The 21,834-nt window shown below is 36.4% G+C and overlaps 1 protein-coding gene and 1 long non-coding RNA gene across 9 annotated transcripts in view; one reads left to right on the forward strand and one right to left on the reverse strand.

Annotated features, from left to right (window-relative positions):
* The window catches only part of LOC144376430 (uncharacterized), a 72,842-nt gene extending 52,401 nt beyond the window's left edge, over positions 1 to 20,441 (reverse strand). For 4 of the 8 annotated variants that reach the window (XR_013436914.1, XR_013436913.1, XR_013436912.1 and 1 more), the window contains exon 1: positions 20,010 to 20,439. Coding sequence is in view for 3 of the 8 variants with exons in the window: in XM_078044303.1 (XP_077900429.1) it covers positions 20,010 to 20,212 (203 nt within the window). In the remaining 5 variants the exon portion in view is untranslated. Of the gene's footprint in view, positions 1 to 16,080; positions 16,246 to 16,287; positions 17,259 to 20,009 lie in introns of those variants that run through there. The other 4 variants (XR_013436916.1, XM_078044304.1, XR_013436915.1 and 1 more) reach the window with 4 other exon arrangements.
* On the forward strand, positions 39 to 13,371 carry LOC144376431 (uncharacterized). The gene is made up of 3 exons (XR_013436917.1): positions 39 to 122; positions 12,309 to 12,375; positions 13,061 to 13,371. It is a non-coding gene; the product is annotated as an uncharacterized LOC144376431 (long non-coding RNA).
* Positions 20,442 to 21,834: the final 1,393 nt, after the last annotated feature.

Below are 21,834 nucleotides of genomic sequence, written 5' to 3' on the forward strand. Positions count from 1 at the left end.
GTTCCTTTGTTGGTTAGATATGTGACAGGACAGTCCAGACCTATGTTTTGTGCTTTTCCCCCCAGGCCTGGAGTCAGCCATATTTCATGGGATGATGGTGGAGTATGAGAGAAGCATCACAGGTCAGTAGTGTTTTCAGAGCACTGTCAGTGTCAGCCAAAGCTGGAAGGTACAGAGAACAACCAGAAGAAGGAGCTGAAACCAACAGGTGGTAGTTCCAACTGGCAATTTGTGATTTCTACAAGGCAGAGAGAAAAATTCATGGAGACAGGAAAATTATGAGAGATTAGCTAAAATGAATTGAGGAAAAGGAGAAAAGTAGATGGAGAATGAAAGCCTGATAAATACTGTTAAACAAAAGTCATAGGAGGCCATTGCTTCAGACTGTGCTCCTGCACAGGAGCCCCAACAGACCAGACTGAAAATCAAAGCAAAATCACCAAAACTAAAGATCCATGTTTCCAAACTGAGGCTAAATTGTTATGTGATTTGAGAAATCAGGAGACAGAGATAATAGCCAAATTTCCCAAACAGGCCAGTTCCAAATGTTATAATGAAATTTCCTCTGCTTTTGTTTTTTTTTTTTTTTTTTTAGGAAAAAAAAGTAACCCAAAGTGAACAAATCAGTTATTTTTCTAATCCTCTGTCTGCTCACCCACACCTTATGAGGATAATAACTGTGAAATAATCAATCTACTTTTTGTTCCTCGTTTCTGCTTTCTGTAGTCCTTCTGTCTATAAAACCAACCTCCTTCTGCTCAGCCCTATTGAACTCTCATTCCAATTTAAGGAATAAAGTATGATTTGCCTATTAGCAAGATTAACATCTTAAACAAATTAGTGCATATGTGATTATTTCTTGGTCTAAAACATTTCAGTATGCCAAAATTCACTATTAATTCTTATGTCATTAGTAGTTACATAAACTCAAGCATGGGAATTGAACATCTGAGGGCTTATTTTGATCAATAATTACTTCAAAAATATTTCTTTATAGGGCTCAGAAAATGTGATGATTTCCTTCAACTTGTTATCTAAATAAATTATTCCCTTTACATTTAGTAGGCAGAAAGAAGTGTCAGACACTGTAAAGAAAGAATGAGTACAATGTACCCAAATTGATTTGTATATTTAATCAGTAACAAATCTCTTTCATTTGCTATCACAACACTATTATCATCTTTGTATTATATTTAAACATTTATTTATTCTACGTTGTTCTTTTTTGGTCTTGAAAATATTGTTTATTTATTTATTTTTATCAGTTACACATGGCAGCAAATGCTGTTCGTCATTGTACACAAATGGAACACAATTTTCACTTCTCTAGTTGTTCCCAAAGTAGGGTCACACCATTTGTACAATCAATATATGTATGTAGGATAATGATATCTATCTCATTCCACCATCTTTCCTACACCCATGTCCCTTCCTTGCTATCCCCTTTGGCCCATCCTAAGTTCCTCCACTCATACCATTTATCCCCAACATAATGGACTGGCATCCACTTACCAGAGAAAACACTCAGCCTTTGGTTTCTTGGGATTGACTTACTTTGTTTAGCATGATATCTAACTCCATCCATTTACCTGAAAATGCCATAATTTTATTCTCTTTTATTGCCAAGTGATATTCCATTGTGTATATATGCCACTTATGGTTTACAGTCTTAGGATATAAACTGTTGGGTAATAGTTTCCACTGAAGTTCCTAGGATGGACAGTATTATCATTTGAAATGTAATTTTACTGGGCATGAGCTACCTGAATGGTAAAGTCATGATATTTCTAATTAGCTAATGAGACAGTTAAATAGTAAAATTATGTTAATGTTGACAATAAACTGTGTGTGTTGTAGATGGATTGATTCGCACTCTGTGATAGATGAGGCAATATCTCTTAATCCAAGAACTTTATTAAGCCTAGTGGTAGAGACCAGTAAGTTATAGAAACTATTTAGGATAAGAAATAATGCTTTAAGAAAGTACATGTAGCTGGGTGTAGTAGTGCATACCCATAATCCCAGTGACTCAGGAGGCTGAGGCAGGAGAATTACAAGTTGAAAACCAGCCTCAGCAATTTAGTGAGTCCCTAAGCAACTTAGTAAGACCCTGTCTCAAAATATAAAATACAATTAAGCCTGGTGATGTGACTGAGTGGTGCTCCTGGGTTCAATCCCCAGTACAAAAAAAAAAAAAAGGAAGAAAGTATGTAGCAGCAGGAGTACTGCAGGCTTCCTAGAGGATATGACCCCTGAGCCATCTTGTTGGAGGTCATCCACAGTTGAAGCATTCTAAGCAGAGGGAACAGCAAACATGGGGGTAGCATGGGGTCAGAGGTATACTAGAGAAGGCTGTACTGCACCTGTGTCTAAGGGGCCTTTGTGCCATGAGGTGGAGTTTGCCTGTATCCCCTACCAGAGGGGAGGGGATAAAACACAAAAACCAAAAACAGTAGGTGATATTAGGTAAGTGAAAGAGGAATTTAGCTAGTAGAATCTACCCAGAAATGTTTTATTAATTAGGTATGAGAGATTAAGGGAATGGTTGAATTAAATGTGCTTCCCAGGTTCCTGATTTTATTAATTGAATGAATAATAGAGCCAAGTCAGGGTGGGGTGGAGATGATGAGGCTGTGGGGGAATGTAAATATGATGAATCTCTTGTTTATATCTCTCATGGTATGTTTTTGAACCTTAGAGATCTCATAGGAAGCAACTCTGTATCTCACAAGTAATGAGGTGCATTCCATGTTTTTATTAGGAAACATTTGTCTTGTTGCCCTTTAGGCTGTTTACTTATTCTGCAAGCTTTCATGTGTTCCTTGGATATTATGTTATGATCCACTCACACTTCCCTTTAGTTGTCATGCTTATTGTTCACATTACCAGGAAGGCTGATCTGCAAGAGTTAAAGCAATGGAAAGGTTTTGAAATGAACAAATGAAGGAATCATTTACGTATCATCCATCTACTTGACTATTTTCTCCTCAGTCTCTGCATGTCTAAATTCTATGCTAACTTAAGGCTCAGATCAAATGCTGCCCCCTCCATGATACTTACTCAGGTTCTTTCACACAGAAGAACCATCTTATCTGAAATCCTACATTATTTATGTCTCTTTTATAATGCTTACTTTTCTTCTTTGAAAGTATTTTTTTACACCCATATAAGTTAAAAAAAGGGCATCATATGATATTTATATTTTAACCTTCCCTAGATTCTGGCCTCATGATATTTAGAACATAAGAGGTGCTTAGTAAATGTTACTTGGTTCTATTGATTAATAAATTGAACAAGACCTCAGATGTGTGCTATGGTTTAAATATCTGTTCCCTCTAATCTTATGTTGAAATTTATTTCCACTTTAACAATGTTAAGAGTTGGGACCTGGGCTGGGGTTGTGGCTCAGGGGTACAGTACTTGCCCAGCACACATGAGAAACTACGTTTGATTGTCAGCACCACATAAAAGTAAACATAAATAAAGGTATTATGTCCATCTACAACAAAAAAATTCTTAAAAAAGATGTGGGACCTTTGAAAGGCAATCTAAGTATCGATCTAATTCTAAAGCTCTAGGCTAGCACCAGGCTAGCACTCTGCACTGTTTTTGACTAGGAAATATTTTTGATAGCGACAGTGGACCCAAACATGACCAAGAAATCTGGGTATCTGCAGTGGCAAGTGTTATCCTTTCTAGTAAAGATATGACTACTTTTTTGCTATTGGTGGAAGAAGGTGACTTTAGTAAAACTTTTAGGTGAAGTCTCAAAATTAAAGTTCATCATGACCATCATTTTCTATAATAACTAAATATTAAAACCTAGAATTCAAAGATGAAAGTGAATTTTGAGGGTATTCCTAACTGTGCTACCTGATGACAGCTGAAAGACAAGAATGTTTTCCAAGACTGCTTTCCTCGCTACTTCATTATTAACTGAATCTCTCAGCTTGTTCCATCTCTAGTCATTCCTTGAATATACTAACTGTAATGTCTCTGAGGTCAATGAAAGGTAAATTACATAGGTACAAAAGAAATGAATTTCAGAATCACCAGTTTTATTTCACAAAATTATCATGATTTTCTTTTTAAGAGAAAATACAGTATAGCAAAATCAATGCACTTTTAATTCTGTAACTGTGTAGTGGGTGTTCATTATCTATGAGAGCAAAAGAACATTGCCTCTCTTTCCTTTCATTTTCCAAGTTAATACAGTAAGGTAAACAAGGAATGTTCTAGCTTTTTCTTGTCCCTCTCCTGCACCTAAACTCTGTCTTGAGTAAGAAGAATTTCTGTTTTTCCATTTCAGCTCTTCCTTTACTATTTTCCAGTACTAATAACTAGTGAATGGAAATTACTTATGTGTTTGGTATAATAATTTTTATATTTTGTATGATTGATTTTATTCTAGCTAAAAATAAAGATTTAAGAAAGACTGACTGTTAATATTAACCACAAGACTATGTTGTTAGAGAAGACCAAGTAAGGTTAGGAACTATTTATTTAATCAACCTTACACTTACACTTACGTGTTCAATCTGAGTGGATCACATTAATTTATTCCTTCAGGAAATATTTGAATTTCCACTGTGTAAAAACATTGTGCAGTTATTGGACACATGCAGTGTGGATAACATATTGTCTAAGTTTACTCAGATATCAATGCATACAGAGCAGAATTTGAGTATTCAGATGTCAGAAGGTTAGGATTTTGATGAAGAACTATGCAGGAGACTGTGAACTTCTAGTATCCGAGGAGGAGTCCAGGAATGTGTATTGCTGTCCTAGAAAATTGTCTGAGGAAGTATTCTACAATGGCGGAGGGGATAAATTAATTAAATATCTCTGAGAGAGCAAATGATGATCTAAGAATGAGACTTTGGTTTTGTCAAGATGGACATAACTGGCGACTTTTTGTGAAGGGTGGGAGACGAGAAAAAAATACTTGGTTCAAATAAAAATTTAAGAATGAACTCCAGTATCCCTAGCTCACTTGTATTCTGTTGTTATAAAAATAACACTCACTTCCCGGTTGTGTGGATGACTGACTCAAATTGAGCATCTGCAGTACTGGTATCACTGAACCTACTTAGCTTCAATTCTTGATCATTGCATCAGAATACCTGGAAGCACGTCCTTTAAACTAGTCTGCCCATGCCTGGTTTTCTTTTATACTTACCACTGAGTACAGCCTAATGTGCAGGACAATTGTTAACCATCCTGCCTATTTTCCTAATATTTAGTATTTCATAAAACATAGATTTATTGGTGTTCTCATAGATTGTTCAATATTTTGAGACCTTCCAGCCTTTTAAAGAATTCATGTGCAATCATTTTCAGACTTCCTTTTAGCCCATAACACTTAATTTCCCAAGCAAAACAAGATGTGGATATCTTATCTTTTGACATTGGTTTAACTTATTTCTTGTAAAGTAACCAGGAGACAAGCAACAATTAGATCTCTCATTGATTTGTTTTCTTGGTCTCAAATGTTAAAGTATATGATGGGTTCTAGCATCCAATTTCTTGTTGGGGAGACTACTGAGAGATTTGAATGATGATATTTGAGCTTGTTTTTGAGCTTTCATTACTAGGGTGGCTAACTTTGGAGGAGAATCATCCTCATATTTGAAGCAAGTATACAAGCACTGTCTCTATTTTTTTTAATATAAACAGACAGTATCCACATAGTTTATTTCTCACAGTCCTGACAAATGAACATTATTCAAGAACATACTGTATACACAGATAAGAAGAAACATACAAAATGTTTTAAATGATGCACAATAAAATCCAGCAGTATAAAAGAATGCATGTGAACTCTTGCTCACTGCGCAGACAAAATTTAATCACTTGTTTAAATAGTAATAAAAATACAATCTTTTATGGATCTTGTGCAGACTACAAAAGAGGGAAATTATTACCATATATATGATTTTTATATTACGCAGTTTTCTTTGATGAGTTGTACAGACAACTCCAAATACAGAGGCAGAAGGTTGTGTATTTTAAAGGAATTAATGTTGTGAATTAGAGACTTTACACAGTTACTACCACTGGCACTTTTCACCATAGTTTGTACACATCACATGATCATCTTATATAACATTACATTTAAAAAATATATCTGAATGACAATTTCATAACATTCACACACCATGAGCTGGTTAAGGAAGAAATGCCACAATTGCCTCCTGTAGTGCTTCACTGTTGGTAATAAGGACAATTCATTGTGGTTAAAAGAAATTAGATATCAATATGGGGAAGCAGCTCTGATTTACTAAAGGCCAACAATGGCCACCACTGGCACAGTGAGTTCTTTTAGAGCATAGATCCTAGAAGCAAACACTATCATTGGTTAAAACTTTGTCTAAAGAAGTCAGTTTCTGTGCTAAAAACTATTTTCACAAAACTGAAAGCTACTTAACTGTTTTAATATAAATACTTCTTTAATATAAATTCTTCTCATTATCATATTTATGACCAAGTTCTTTGAAACCTTTGGAATTTACTCTTGCTTTAATGTGTGCTCTCATTTCCATCATGAAACAGATATTCACAAGGAAGATCACCAATTAGAACCTATTTATAGGTCAGAGACATTCTTAGACAGAGACTACTGTGTGTCCCAGGGCACCAGTTATAATTATCTTGATCCAAACGACTTTCCAGCAAACAGATGACATGGAAGAGAACATCATTTACTAGTCCTCTTCAACACATAGCAATGGTATCATTGTTAATTATGTGCACAGTTTGGAAAGATTCTCTGCTTTCCCTAAAATGACGCAGCATGGGAGCTTCCTGAGTGTTCTCGTCAAGTACAGCTCTGCACTGTTATGGCTCTAGATCACGTTCAGCAGTTGAACATTCCTGGTGAGTGAAGGGTTTCCCTGGTGAATTTTTCACCACTAAAAGCCTTTTAGGTGGCGATCTTAAATGGGTGAGATGGAAATGAGAGCACACATTAAAGCAAGAGTAAATTCCAAAGGTTTCAAAGAACTTAGTCATAAAAATGATAAAGTCAAGCCCTGTCTCTAGATGTTTTAAATGATACTTCAGCCTGGACTGGTGTGTCAAATTGCTAAGCCAAAGAGAATCCATCCATATTAGTTTTAAGACTTCTTTGAAAAAGGTTTAATTTATGCTTCGATTTAAAAATTACCTTTTAAAGAATATATAATACATTCTATGATTTAAATATATAGAACACTTGATGTTTGTGTATGGTGTTTTCTCCTTGTTAAGCACATCATGCAAGCCTAGTATCTTTATTTTAGGAAGAAATTTTACCTTAAATCTTCTTTGTTTAGAGTGAGCGAGATATATATATATATATATATATATATGGAATATATATGGAATATATATATATATGGAATATATATATATATGGAATATATATATATATATGGAGAGAGAGAGAGAGAGAGAGAGAGAGAGAGAGAGAGAGAATATGAATCTTTTTTTTTTCTTTTTTGTAGATGGACACAACACAATGCCTTTATTTTTATGTGGTGCTGAGAATCGAACCCGGGTCCCGCCCATGCTAGGCGACTACTCTACTGCTGAACCACAATTCCAGCCCAAGATCTTAATTAATATATAGAGACATTGAAATTTAATTTCTTGATTACAAATAAAAAATCTTTTCAACATTTGAAAAGAAAAAAAAATCCTACTTACTTAGGAGTTTTGATTTGCAGAGATGGAGCTTTTAAAATGAATACCTCCAAGATTTCTTTACCTGTGGAAAGGTTCCTACATGAGAACAGTTTTCTAAAGCTAGTGGTTCTGTTAATCTGCTTTTCTAACCAAGTGTGATTATAAAAGCTTTTCACCCAGGGACTAGCTACCTGCCTCAGGTGGATGGACCATGAACAATTTACTTCACTGCTTCATTATATCCATGAGAACATTTACACAGAAACTTTATTTAAAGAATCTAGGAATGCTTGCTTCTCACCGAATATTTGCCACAAGTCCATACGGTAAATGCTGTGGTTATTTTCTTCAAGTTAAAGCTATTCACTGTATACAGAAGTCACAGCTATAGTGTTTCAAGATATATGAGTATATTGTAAAGGAATGGGACTTCCAGTTCACATATCATGCCATTTCTTCATGTAGATATCCCTGGGGAATCATATTTTTAAAAATATATGTAGTATCTGGAGTAGATAGGAATAACAGATCATTTGCTTCTTGTTGCTGACATTTGCTGAGACTCTTATGAAGATTTTCTCTGGGCACATGAATCAGTTTAATAATGATTGTTGCCAGTTGGTGGCTAGACATCAGACTGCCAGCCTACTCCACAGCATTGCCATCTGCTATTTGGATTCACAGTGTGTTGCTGCTATGTATCACCTCATTAAGAACGGGACCCTTGTGAGCCATAGACAGTAGCTTATTCAAGTGAACAAGTGAGCTGAAGCCAACTCCTCCCCAAGCCAAATTTGTAGAGACTTCATGCAGCTCATCTCATTTGAAAATTGCTCTGTGCTGATCAGGCAGTCTGGTAGCTCATCCTCTCTGATCATTTGGTGTTAAGTCTTTCAAGCCAGCTCCTTGTTTTAATGCAACATCAAAATACAAATATGATTATTTGAAAGACTTGTAAAAATATTAAATACAGGGTTTTTTTGTTGTTGTTGTAATAAGAGTCACATATTAAAATGATTAGTTGCTATTGGCTTGTCAAGTACAAATATTTTTGTAAGCTAAGTATATTACAATCCACGGGACTTTTTGGATAGATCTCTCAGTTTTGAAGATTTTTAAATTTTTTCTTTTAGTTTTGTGGGATTCCTACTGCACAGTTTTTATTTCTTGGAAACAAATTTTCAAATGCTTTCATCATATTTTCCCTTTTCTTTTTCTACTACATTTTCAAAGGCAGCAGTGAAATGGAAAATATTTGTTAGACAGAAAATAATGCCTTTCATTCAACAACCACTGATCACTTAAGAGATTTAAACACTTTTTCAGAAAAATAATTTGCACAGATCATATTTAATTCTTCTCAATCTACCTCAATAGATAAGGTACCATGAGCACTGAAGAGTCACATCTCAAAATTGGGTTGGTTTCAAATTTCAAAGGAATTGATGAGTCCATTCCCCACAAAAGGACTTAGCCCAGTTCTCATATCTGCACTTTATTGCAGCCACAATATGTTTCTTAAATGCTATGCTTGTTGAGTAGTCAATGAGAAAAAGCTTTTGTGGGCAAACACCATCAGGAAATGGGGGCTCTCAGACTGAAACTCTGAGATAGATATAGTTTAACTGCAGGATGTTTATTAAAAATGCCTTTTAGGGCTAGTGGTATAGTTCAGTGGCAGAGTACTTGTCTAACATGCACAAGGTCCTGAGCTCAATCTGCAGTAATGAAAATGAAAAAAGTACCCTTTGGGTAAAATTGTAGACAAGAGAAGAGGCAGGATTTGGTGGAGTGAGAATCTAGGTTGTAACGTAGGTCCAGTAACAATGCCACACATCACAGGAAGCTCTGAAGTTAGAATGGCTTTCAGAGGAAAACACTGAGCAAGAAGACAACTTTATTATTCTTGCAGAGATCAATCACTGGATATGGACCCCCCTCGAAAGGAGTGTGACCTTAGATAAAGTGATTCTCCGCAACTGAGGCAATTCTGGAAAAGGCTTGACAGCTGTACCTTGCTTGCTAACAGTTCACCTAGCAAATGGGGAGCAAATACCTCTTTGAAGGGCCACTCTTTATAACACTACCACATGGGACAGATCACAACATGTCTTTGGAAAAGGTGTACGAAACATTCACAAGTGAATAACTGAGAATTTGGCAGTGAAGAAACTATCTAATTTTCCATAATTTGATAAATATCTCCACAATTGTATAGTACCTGAAAGGCTGTGTAAAAATAACTGCATATATATGGTTTGCTCCTGGCTCACCTGCCCTTCAACAGTGGTCTATCGTTCCTGCCTGAAACTTTGGTGTTACCGTAAGTTGACTTGTAAGTTAAATACTCAGGTGTAGGAAAACTGGCTTTATTTTTCCATAATTGAATTTATTTCTTAAGTTCTCATTCTATCTAGTGGGAAACATACATGTACTCCCTGATCCTTAATCTTAGATAGTTTCCAGATAAATATAGTCATTACACTTTAAAATAAATTAATACAACATTTTCTCTTTTTCTTAGTTTCTTGAGAATATTATAACAAAACCTGTATACTGGATAGATTATAAATAACAGAAATTTATTTCTTATACTTTTGGAGCCTGGAAAATTTGGATCAAAATGCTAGCAGATTCTGTGTCTGTAAGCTCACTTAATGTTCAAGAACAACTGTGTTCTCCCATTGTAGAAGGGGTGAATTTGTATAGTTATAAAAGAAACCACCTCAGGCAACTGTACAAATCTCTGAAAGGGCTCACCTTCTAATACTGTCACTTTGGGGCTCAGAATTTCAACATATGAATTTAGTGGGGGTGGGCATATAAACATTCAGAACGTAGTTCTCCTCTTCTACTCACAGAGTTGCACCTAAGGTTCAGGGAACAAGGCGAATGTCATGGCATCTGATTCTTGGTTGGCATCTATCAATGTTTGGCATCAACTGAGATGAACAGGGTCCTTTCTGGAATTCACTCATATCTCCCTCTGTGCTGACATGTGATGCATTCCAGAACCCCTACAAAGGGTTCACTGCATCTTTGCCAAGAGTCTCTTGGGTCTGTCAGCTGTTAGGATAATTTCTTTTTGTTCTTAACTATACCAAGAAAATAATTTTCTTGACCTCCCTCTCCCTACCCCATGGTGACCAAGAGGCAGTATAGGATCCACGTCCCAGGGCACTCAGTGCAGGTGTTTTAACCTCAGTATCTACTGCCACAGTGTCAAAGCCACTTTCATTAATCAGACAGGAGCAAGGGCATGAGTCTCTCCATTCTTAGATAATGCACATTTTCTCTGGGGTTTCTTTTACATTCTATTTTTTAATATTGAACTCCTTGTCAGGAACTTTCAACAGTAATTAAGTTTCCGGTATTCTTTCCAACTGGAATTTACTTTTTTCTCACTCAGTGCTGAGATTTTTTTTTTTCCTCCTCTGAGTGAGTTTGGAGGAGTATGGCCTGGAGAAAATTCATTAGACAAATATTCATCCAACTCTGAATTTGAATGTCATGATTTTTGGTTCTTGAAACTAAAAAGCCAATAACTAACTTTTCTTTTGCATATTTCTTTTGGTGGCTCTTTTGTGGTTTCTTTTTCCCAAGACATTCTGCTTACAATTTAGTTTGAGTGGGGAAGTGAGCTTGGGCAGGGGATAGGTACTGAAGAAAGGAACAAAACATTCTTTGACTCTAGATTTAAAAAATGCCCAGTTTTATTACTCTCTTTTATTTCAGTAGTCTATTATCATATCATTTTACCAAGACTAGATGGTAATTTTGTAGCTTTGTGATGGGTGTCTTGATATCTGGTGTTAGTAAGCCCTATTGTTCTTATACAAGACTGGCTTGGCAATTGTAGATTCTATTTCCATATACATTTTATATTGAGTTTATAGATTTCCTTTTAAAAAAGTCACCTGGGATTTTGATTTGGATTACATTCATTCTGTCTATAAATACAGAAGTAAATTTAAGACATTGATCTTGAACTATTAAGTCTTCCATCCATTAACATTGTTTGTACTTCTATTTATTTTAATCTTCTTTAATGTCTCACTAATGTTTTCTGGGTTTGTTGGAATGTGATGGACATCATTATACAAAGTACATATATGAAGACTTGAATTGGGTGTCAACATACTTTATATACAGAGATAAGAAAAATTGTGGTATATATATGTATTAAGAATTGTATTGCAAAAAAAAATACCCAAAATACATGTTAAAAGGCATAAATTGACACAAAGATACTTATATACAGAGATACAAAAAACTGTGCTCTATATGTGTAATAAGAATTCTAACGCATTCCACTGCTGTCATATATTTTAAAAACATTAAATCAATAAAGGATAAAAAAAGAAAAAACATAAATCTTACAATAGGTTTACTCTTAGGTATTTGTGGCTTTTGATACTATTGCAAATATTAAATATTTGAATTTATTCAGTTGATCCAAAGTAAGGATGTGCAATAACATGGTATTTTGACCTTGCTAAATTTATACAGTCATTCTTATGGTTTGGAGAATATTTTGGAGTTTCTACATTCACAATGATGTAGTCAGTGATACATTTCATTATTTCTTTCCCAATATTAATTCCTGCTTTTTCTCTTATCCCACTTCTTCTTTGCCTGGCTAGGAAATAAAGTGAAATGCAGAATGGAGTTGCTAAAAGTGAACATATTCATCTTAAATCTCAATGTGAGGTTGGTGGGAAGATTACTTATTTTACCTTTATTTTTGTGGTATTGGGAATGCACCCATAGGTGCTTTTACCACTGAGCCATACCGCAGGCACTTGTATTTTGAGACATAGTCTTGTTAAATTGTACAGGTTAGCTTCAAACTTGTGATTCTCCTGACTTAGCCTACTATGTTGCTAGGATTATAGGCATGTGCCTCTGTGCCTGGCTATCTGTAGATTTTTAATAGATTATTAACCTAATCAGGTTAGAAAGCTTCCTTTCTGTTTCTAGTTTGCTGATAATTTATCTTGTTAATGATTGCTGACTTATTGGCTTTCTCTGCATCTGCTGATGTTATTATAATTTTTTTCTTATTTATTCTGTTATATGTGAATTAATTTTCAAATGATGAACCAGATTCATGATGTATTAGTCCCTTTATTGCATATTTCATTTGATAATATTTTGTTTAATATCTGAGCATCGAGATTTGTGATCTTTATTGGCTTCTGAGTAGGAAAAGAGTTAAGCAGCTAGCCTCTGATTAATTTCTCTCTGAGAGACATCTTGGGAGATGTTTCAGGAAAGAAAAAAAGTAGGCAATGTAGGTGAATCTTCTTGTACATATATTGATAACATATTTCATGCAAATAATGTAATATTAATTACTAGGAGGTAAAATTTTATCTATAAATTGTTTTCACAGGATACCCCTGATATACGACTGATTGTGGAAAAGAAAACCAGACTCTATAAACTTACAAAACATGGTTCTCAAGAAAATATTGTATAAGTTACATTAACACCTGGATATGAGAAAGATAAACATCCTAACCTAACATGCTGTATATTAAGAATGGTCATGAGGCTCATATCACTACATTTTGGCTAAAAAGTTTATCCAATTCAAGAAGGAACCACCTTGGAGTCCAGGACACTATTCAAGACCTCTGTGTGCTTTGAGTGTGCTGCATGACTTACGTACTCTTAAGATGAGTGTAACCTTATAATGAATAAAATCCCTTATTCTTGTGAGCTTTTGAGTCTCATATGCCAATCCTTGCACGTTGGTTCCATTTACAATTTTCTTTTTTGCAATGTGTCTGTCAGATTTGAGTATCAAAGTTATGCTTGTCTTCTATAATAAGCTGAGAAGTGTTTTATGTTTTCTTATTAGGTTTAAAAATCAGTAAGCTTGGTATTTTTTTCCTGCTTAAATGTGGGAAGAGCTTACCAATGAAGTCATGTGTCTGGGCAGCACTTTGTGGAATGTTATGCGCCTCCTCTCATGGAAGATGCCAGAAAGGCCCATTCTAAGCAAGGCAATAGGTAGGCATGTGCTCCTAAGTTGCCTTTATTCTTTCCTAGCTGCTAGGAAGATAGTTACAGTTAAAATCAGCATGAAGTTGGTGGAGAAATGAATTTTAACATTCCTTTAACTAAGGGGCCAGAACAAGACTAGGAAGCCAAGCATTTGTTTATTTAGAGGAACTTTATCAGGACATAGTATTTTCAAATCTGTGGTAGCCTTGAATGCCCCTCAAAATTCACTGTCAAAACTCTACTGCCAATGTGATAGTTTTAAGAAGTGGTGTGCTTAGGAGTTGATTAAGACATGAGGTTGGAACCCTCATGAATGGGACCATAACCATTCAAAGGGCTATAGAGAACTAGCTATGTCCCCTTTGTCCTTCTAACCCTTCTGTCATGTGAGGACAGAGTTTGCCCCTCTGAACACTGGTACTTTGACCTTGAATTTCTAACCTCCTGAAATGGGAGAAATCAATTTCTGTTCTTTATCAATTACCTAGTCTCAGATAATTTGTTGTAGCCACACCAATGGATTAAGATAGCATCCTAGAAAGAACCCCAGGGGATAGGGCAAATCCACTAATGCAGCCTATAAGTAGAGATGGTCAACACTGAAATGCCCACACTGATCTGGTAAAGGGCAGGATAAGGAATAAAGAGGCTGAGAGAAATAGTCATGAAACTTTGGCTTCAGTGTTTTTCATCAGCTGACCTGAAACTGTAATTGTGCTGCAGCATAATGTCCCACTATTTAATGGTCTTTCCTCCCTTTTCCAAGGTTCTCCAGAGAAACAAACAATAGGATCTGTCCATATCTATCCAATCATTCACCCACTAATATAGATATTTATCATAAAGAACTGGCTCTTGTAATCTTGGAGGCTAAGTGCCATGATCTGCCCTCTAAAGACCTGAGAGCCAGGAGCACTGAGGCTGTCAGTCCCAGCCCAAGAGCAGAAAATGGAGTCCCACCTCAATAGTCAGGCAAAGAAAAAATGTTTCCTTCATCTTTTTGTTTTATTCGGGCCCTCAGCAGACAGGATGATACCTGCCCACACCTGGGATTAGTCTGTTTACTCAGTGTGTTCAAATACCATTCTCTTCCAGAAACACCCTCATGGACACCCCAGAAATAATGTTTAACCAGATATCTTGGCATACTAATACTGTGACCCAATGATGTTGACACACAGAAAGTTAAACCTTGCACCTTCACAGAGGTCAGACAAGTTATGTGGTCTGAAGACTCTACCTCCTCTGGATTCTTCTCCATTTCAACCCTCAGAGGAATTTCCCCAAACAAATCTTTTAGAAATTGAATTCTATCTTTATATGTGCTTCTTGGAGGACTACATCTAACAAATTTGGATTTTGTTCAGGCAGGTGGTTACTTGAAGATTGGTTTTATACTATTCAACTTGCTCTGGGGGGAGAGGGCAGTTTTTATTCAAAACAGTTAGCCCTATCTATATTATGTGTAACCTTTTAGGGATCTTTGGCAAATCCCTGGAGTTCTCAGGGAGGACTCTCCACTATAACTGATGTTTCCCAGTCTAATGTTAACTTTGAGTATTGTTAGGCTTAATGTTCAGCAATGGGCACAAGTGGATCTCTATGTATGTTTTGTGCAGTTTTTTCTCCACATACCTTCCGCTTCACTTAATACCTACCCTGAAAATTCAAACCATTCCAGTTTCAACTCATCTTTTTCTCAACTCAGCAAGATTGCTCTGCTTATGTTCCTTCTCCTGAATTGCTCCAGAGTGCTCACCTGCAGAAAGCCAAAGCCACTGTAGGTTTTGCCTTGTGTTGTTCTCTGAATTATCAGTCCTTTGCTACCAGGTGTCCAATGTCTGTCTACTTCTCTCCCTTCACTTGCCCCCCACTGCTCTGGCTTTTGAAACAGCAATAGTCAAGATTTTTATACAATTTCTAATGTGTGAATTTAGAGCTATAAGCATTTGCTTTCCTATAAGTATTTGCTTTCATAGAATTTGGTTTTGATGGTGTTTTTTCATTAGAACTCATTTTGAAATATTTTCTAAATTCTGTTGTGATTTACTGTTTGACCCATTGGTAACTAGGCTTATGCTCCTAACTTATAAGCATTTGGAATTTTTTTTGTTATCTTTATGTAATAAACTTCTGGTTTAATTCATACTAAGTATGATTCAATCTTTTGAAGTTCATTGAGACTTGTGATCCAGCCTATGGTCAGTGTTGGTAAATAAATATTCTAAAGTATACCTTAAAAAAAAACAGAAATTCTAATGTTTTGGGATATAATGCTCTACGTCTTATTCATATGTTTAAAGTGCTAATAAACAGGAGCTTGACACATATTGAGTTGAATAACTCAAATACTACACTCTATTAATGAAAATTCCAAACGAAATAAAAGTAGATAATACTCACAGAAGAAAGCCAAGTGAAATCATGCAGTTCCCCAGAATCCAACCAACATTAATGACAACCCTATATGTGATCCCAATTATTTTTCTTCTTATGTTTCTGCCTGTTTCTCTTCATTAGTTGTAAGCTTTGTAATATTAGTGTTGTATGACTGTAGAAAGTAGTATCCTGTGAAAAGTTAATAACATTGATTTATAAAGCTCACGGAGATACATGAAATGGTTAATTTTATTCTTCATTTTTCTCGAAACAATTCATGACTATTTCTGATATGACAGAAGTTTAGACAGTATCTAATATTTCTTTCCAGTGGTCAAAAATTTTTCAAGTAGAATCATTTTCAGTTTTCCAAGTTCCACTGTCACTTTCTCTTTCTTATAAACTTGAGGTTAAACTTGAGGTTAAAACTGGTATAAACATATAACCTTCCTATTTAACCCTTCTTTCAACTTGTTCTGGATATTATGATTATAGTAAAAAGGGAGGAAACCAATTTAGACAGGTCTAACCGTGTGTTATGCAGGCTTATAAAATGCCTCTTGTGTACTCTCAAGTCTTTTAACCTGATTCCAGCTACAGCTCTGGTGAATAGTTTAGGAAGTTTTACCCTGCTTCATGCTGACAGTGCCATATGTCAAGCATGCAAGAAGAATCAAGCCTCCTGTCCCAAAGCTGCTCTGTTGCAGCAAGATGTGATGTTCTATACCAGAGAGGCACCTTGCAACCCACACTGACGGGGGACTCACTGCAGCTGTCAACACAAAGGAGATGGCTGCTGACATAAAAATACTTCTCCCTTTCATCTCTCAGGAATATAGCTCTGAGACAAAGATTCTTGAGAAGGTCATGTATTAGGTAACCATTAACAGTAGTATACCACTTGAAAACACTACCTTGTTTTGCTTTGATCTTTTCCATTTCCCCCTCTTCATTTCTCTTTCACTCCTTCTCCCTGAGATCAAATTCCAAACAGAATGTCTTTACCTATGTCTCAGGCTCTGCTTTTTAAAGAATATCCTAGATTAAAACAGTAGGAAAGTAGGCTGTTGGTAGATTATACAATGCAGTAATATAATTTTCCTTGACTCTGCACATGCTACAAAGAAATATTCATTCAGTAGGCAGCATAGTTGGTGATTTCCATCTTTTTTCTTTTAGAAAGCTCATCATACTTCCTGAGCCTGACCATGTAAAGAAAAAAAAAGGTGGTTAAAAACTAGCTTATAATAGGCGGATTTCTTTGATGATGGCTCTAAGCATTTTTCTGTGTGAAAAGGTCCTCAGCAACTTGAATACTCATATATATTATGGAAGAACCCTCAGTCAACTTATCAGGTAAACCTTTTTGTTGCTTTGGAAAAAACCTATTACATTTCTTATACTCCTTGGTATAAAGCTGGATCTTTTACAATTCTAATCCTCTTTGCTAATAAACTGAAACATAACTTAAAAATGCATGCCTTACTGGACTTCTAATAGGTCTAAGAAATGCCCTGAGAGATACAGAGTTATTAGGAGTAAATTTAAGATTGTCCATATGTTAGCTTTGAGTAAAATTACAATTTCTTACTCATTGGAGACACCACAGAGAAGAAAATTGATTAAAATCCCTCCCTTATGGAAAGTATATTTTAGTAGAACAGAATGTGAGACAATAAACAAATTAAATAATTAAAAAATTGCACTTAAAATAAGGGGTAAAGGTAAAAATAAACTAGGGATTAGTATGACTGAATCATATCCTTTCCACAAAATTCATGTTTCTTATAATGTAAGTATATTTACACACAAGGATTTTAAGGTGATAATTAAGGTAGATTGGGGGCTTAGGGTGGGGCTCTAACATAATCTAACTAGTGTCCTTACAAGAGGAAATTTTCTGTAAACACAGAAGAAAAATCACAGGAGGATATAACTACAGGTGGCCAACTACAAGTCAAGGCAAGAAGCCTCAGGAGAAACCAAACCTACCAACACCTTGATCATGGACTTTAGTCTCCACAACTGAGAAAATACAACTTTGTTGTTTAAGTCAATCAGCCCATTAGCTCTGGCAGCACCAGCAAAATAATGTATATGGGAGAGAATGTGCAAGCTTTTTGCTTGCTTGTTGATATATAGGTCTAACAGAGATAATGACATTTGAACAAAGACCTGAGGAAAAGAGTCAGTACAGAATATTTAGGGGAGGAGCATTCTATAAGAAGTAAAAGCAATCCCCAAATCCCTGAGTTGGAGAGAGATCTGTATGGTTTGAGACATAAGTATTGGAAGATGTGTTTGAAAAAGCATAGCAAACAGTGGCAGATCATGTGACAAAGATTCTCAATGCATGCAGGCCTATATTGTTCAATGTGGGGATGTTCTGAAAAACTATGAAGACATTTTTACATTAGATTGGGGTGTCTTTAGTAGACAGCATTTATGCTAAATTGACAGTTATTCTAAGGACAGATCTATCTAATGAGATATTTTCCCACATTCTATGTGACTTTAATATGCCCTAGTGCTCATTTCAGGTGACAAACATTTTCTAAAATTTGAGTGTGGGTAATGGTTACATTCATCTGTGAATATACTAAAAAACCCATACTGAATTCTATACTTCAAATGTATTAATAGTATGGCATGTGAATTCTATTATAATAAAGTCATTAAGAAAACAACAGATATACAGAGGATAAATTCTGCATATTCAAACAACTAAATACCATATTAGCATAAAAACAATAAAAAAATTTAAAAAGAGCTGTTACATTAAACATGCACAAACTCAAATATAACATGGAGTGAAAGAAACCAAACACTACAGAATACTTATTGAATAAATAATTTCATGTAAAATTCAAGAACATAACAAAACTTACCCATATATCTAAGGATAAGGTAATGCATATATTTGGGGAGAACTCTGTGACTGGACAAGGGCACAAAGGATGCTTCTAACAGTTTATTTCTTGATCTAGATTGTGATTGCCAGGGTATGTTTGTTTTAGTTTTAAAGCTTACTGAACTATATTTACAATTTGTGCACTTTTTTCTATGTTGTACTTAAACAAAAGTTTAAGATTAAAAAAAAAATCTAGTTGTTCTGTAAGTTTCCTATCAGTCTGTGATGAAAAAAAGGACTAAAAGAATACATATATATTGTAAGTTATTTTATATGAATTAGGTTTGTGGAGAATTTTTGTCTATATTCTTTTCATTATTTTCTAAATTACCATAGTGGACATATATTAAATTTTTTACTAGGGGAAAAAAGCTATTAAAATAAGTAGTTTGAGATTTCTTTAATTAGTTTTCCACTAAACAAGTTTATTCAAAATGTAAGGGCTTTGGTTTTTGCTCTTAGATGAGAAGTAACTGTCACTTCAGAGCAAAGGATGGTCTGGCTACCAGTGTGTGTTTGTGTGTGTGTGTTCATGCACGCTGGCAGCTGGGGGGGGTGGTGGTTCCTGGTGGCCTTGATGAATACCAGGAACTCACTATCTGCCTCCAGGAGAAAAGGCAGAGCACAAGTGTAGGATTTAAGACATAGTGAAGCCTAGGGGTGATGCCCAAGCACAACCTGGAAGGGGGGGGCGGGGGCATAATCCTCACAGAACCCAGGTTGTTAAGGCCAGCAGGTCAGACCAGCAGTGGTGGGGAACTCACTGAGTTCTCAGCCTCTGAGCCAGGCAGTGCATGAGTAGCCTCTAATCACTGTCATCTTCATGGTTTATGAGGCCAGGTGCTAAGAGTGTTGTTTTTTTTTTTCCCCTCTCATTTTTACAAGCTTGCCAAATCTGACGAAGACGAATCTGTGTCAGAGGCAGCTTCTGGTCTCCAAATCCTAAAATATTTGCTATTTGGCTCCTTACAGAAGAAGTCTGTCAATCTCTTAATTAGAGAGTCTATTTAGAAAAATTTCTTAAAGTACTTAAAATTCTTACCTGGGAATGGGCTTGCTGGCGAGGAGCCGGGTGTGGAACCAGTGCGCCAGGCTGCACTTGTACCGCGCGGTGTAGTACTGCCCAGGCTCGGCAGACTCGGAACTTAGAATCCACTTCAGAGAGTGTCTCTGAGGAGTCCAGCCTGGAAGTGGGGATGGCCGGGCCCTTCCTGGTCTGTCCAAAAGGATAAGGATGCTCACCATGGCCTTCAACAGATTGCAAGGGAGGGTTCCGAGCTTCCCACCGGGAAGGCATCTTTATCATTCCTGGAGAAGCCAGCGGAGCCTCCACCGGGATTTCTTTTCCGCTTTCGGTGGTAATCACTAGCAGGTTCCGAAGGGACTGCGGGACTGTAGGTAACTTGGAATGAAGCGCCACGCCAGTGGGGGTGGCCGCCCAGTGCATTCACGGAGACAACGCGCCCCTCCCCGCGCGGGCTCCGCCCCCGTCCCGCCCCCCGCAGGCTCCGCCTCGTCCCGCCCCCGTGCAGGTTGGCGGTTGCCCTTCCCGCGGGTGGGAAGAGCGCGCGGCTCCCAGGGCGCTCGAGGGTGGACGGCTCTTTGCAGGATCTGGAGAGTTGTGAGCATTGTAATTCTTTACCCTTGAATCCTGCCCATGTTTGAGCTATACGAAAGACAGTTACGTGTGATTCAGCCTAATAGTTCAGGGTGTATACCCTAAGTGTAAGGGGTTTCCTACCTCAGGGTTTCTCAACCACTGGGCAGTTGATGTTTTGGGCAAGAAGGTTTTTGGAGCGTGTGGAGGGGGCATGCTGTGTAGTAAATAAGCAATGTCTAGGCTATACCTACTAAATGCCACCAGCATCCCCTCCTTCCCCAATTCTGACAATCCAAAACGTTGCCACGTACACATTGCCACGTACCTGTGTGATGGTGGCGAGGGGAGCAAAATCGCCAATATCGACATAAGCCATATGACATCGGATTCACGGTACAAGGATCATCATTAGGAAATGTGACATTGCTACATGACTATAATCAGGATAAAGTTCGAATATTTTAACTTCTTCAATTGTCTCCAAAATATCTTTGTTTACTGTTGGTAAAAGAGAAGCCTGGGATTAAGTAAAACGTGACACATATTACATTTAGTTGTCAAAACTCTTTAGTTTCCTTGATTTAGAGTAGTTCCCCAGACTATCCCTCCTTCCTTCCTTGTCTCTCCCTCTTCCTCTCTCCCCTCCCTCTCCCTCCCCCCTTTCTTTTTTAATTGACATTTTAAAAAGTCTAAGCCAGTATGCCTAGTCTTCCAGAATATCCTTCACTTTATATGTTTGTACACAACAATTTTATCTGTTTTCCCAGGACTATTTTAAATGACTGCCTTAAATTTTTTTTAAAGTACCCCCTCAGTGATTTAAGAAGGAAATTTTTTATCATATATATATATATATATTTTTTTTCATTGTTCTTTGGTCTACATATTTTTTGTTCTGTTTATTTTACACATTTGTTAAATTTAAGCTGTTTTGATTATGAAGAATATAATAGATTTCAGTATCTGGTGAGGCTGGTCCTGCCTCATTGCTGCTTTGTGTGTGTGCATGTGTGTTTGTGGATGTTTTCTATTCTTGCTTATCTTTTTCTGATTATAGAATCTAGCTATATAAAAATAGTTTAACATTGGCATCAATTTATGATATTGCATTTTCCTATTGAAGTACAGTATTTCTTTTTCTTTTTACTCAAGTCCCAATTTTGTGTGTTTCAGGAAAACTGTAAAGTTTTTCTCCTTTAATTTTTCACATTGTTATATTTATTGCTAAGATATTTCTCTTTTGTGGTATTTGTGTAAATGGGATCAT

The sequence above is a fragment of the Ictidomys tridecemlineatus genome, chromosome 3 (assembly GCF_052094955.1).
Source record: "Ictidomys tridecemlineatus isolate mIctTri1 chromosome 3, mIctTri1.hap1, whole genome shotgun sequence".
NCBI classification, from domain to species: Eukaryota; Metazoa; Chordata; class Mammalia; order Rodentia; family Sciuridae; genus Ictidomys; species Ictidomys tridecemlineatus.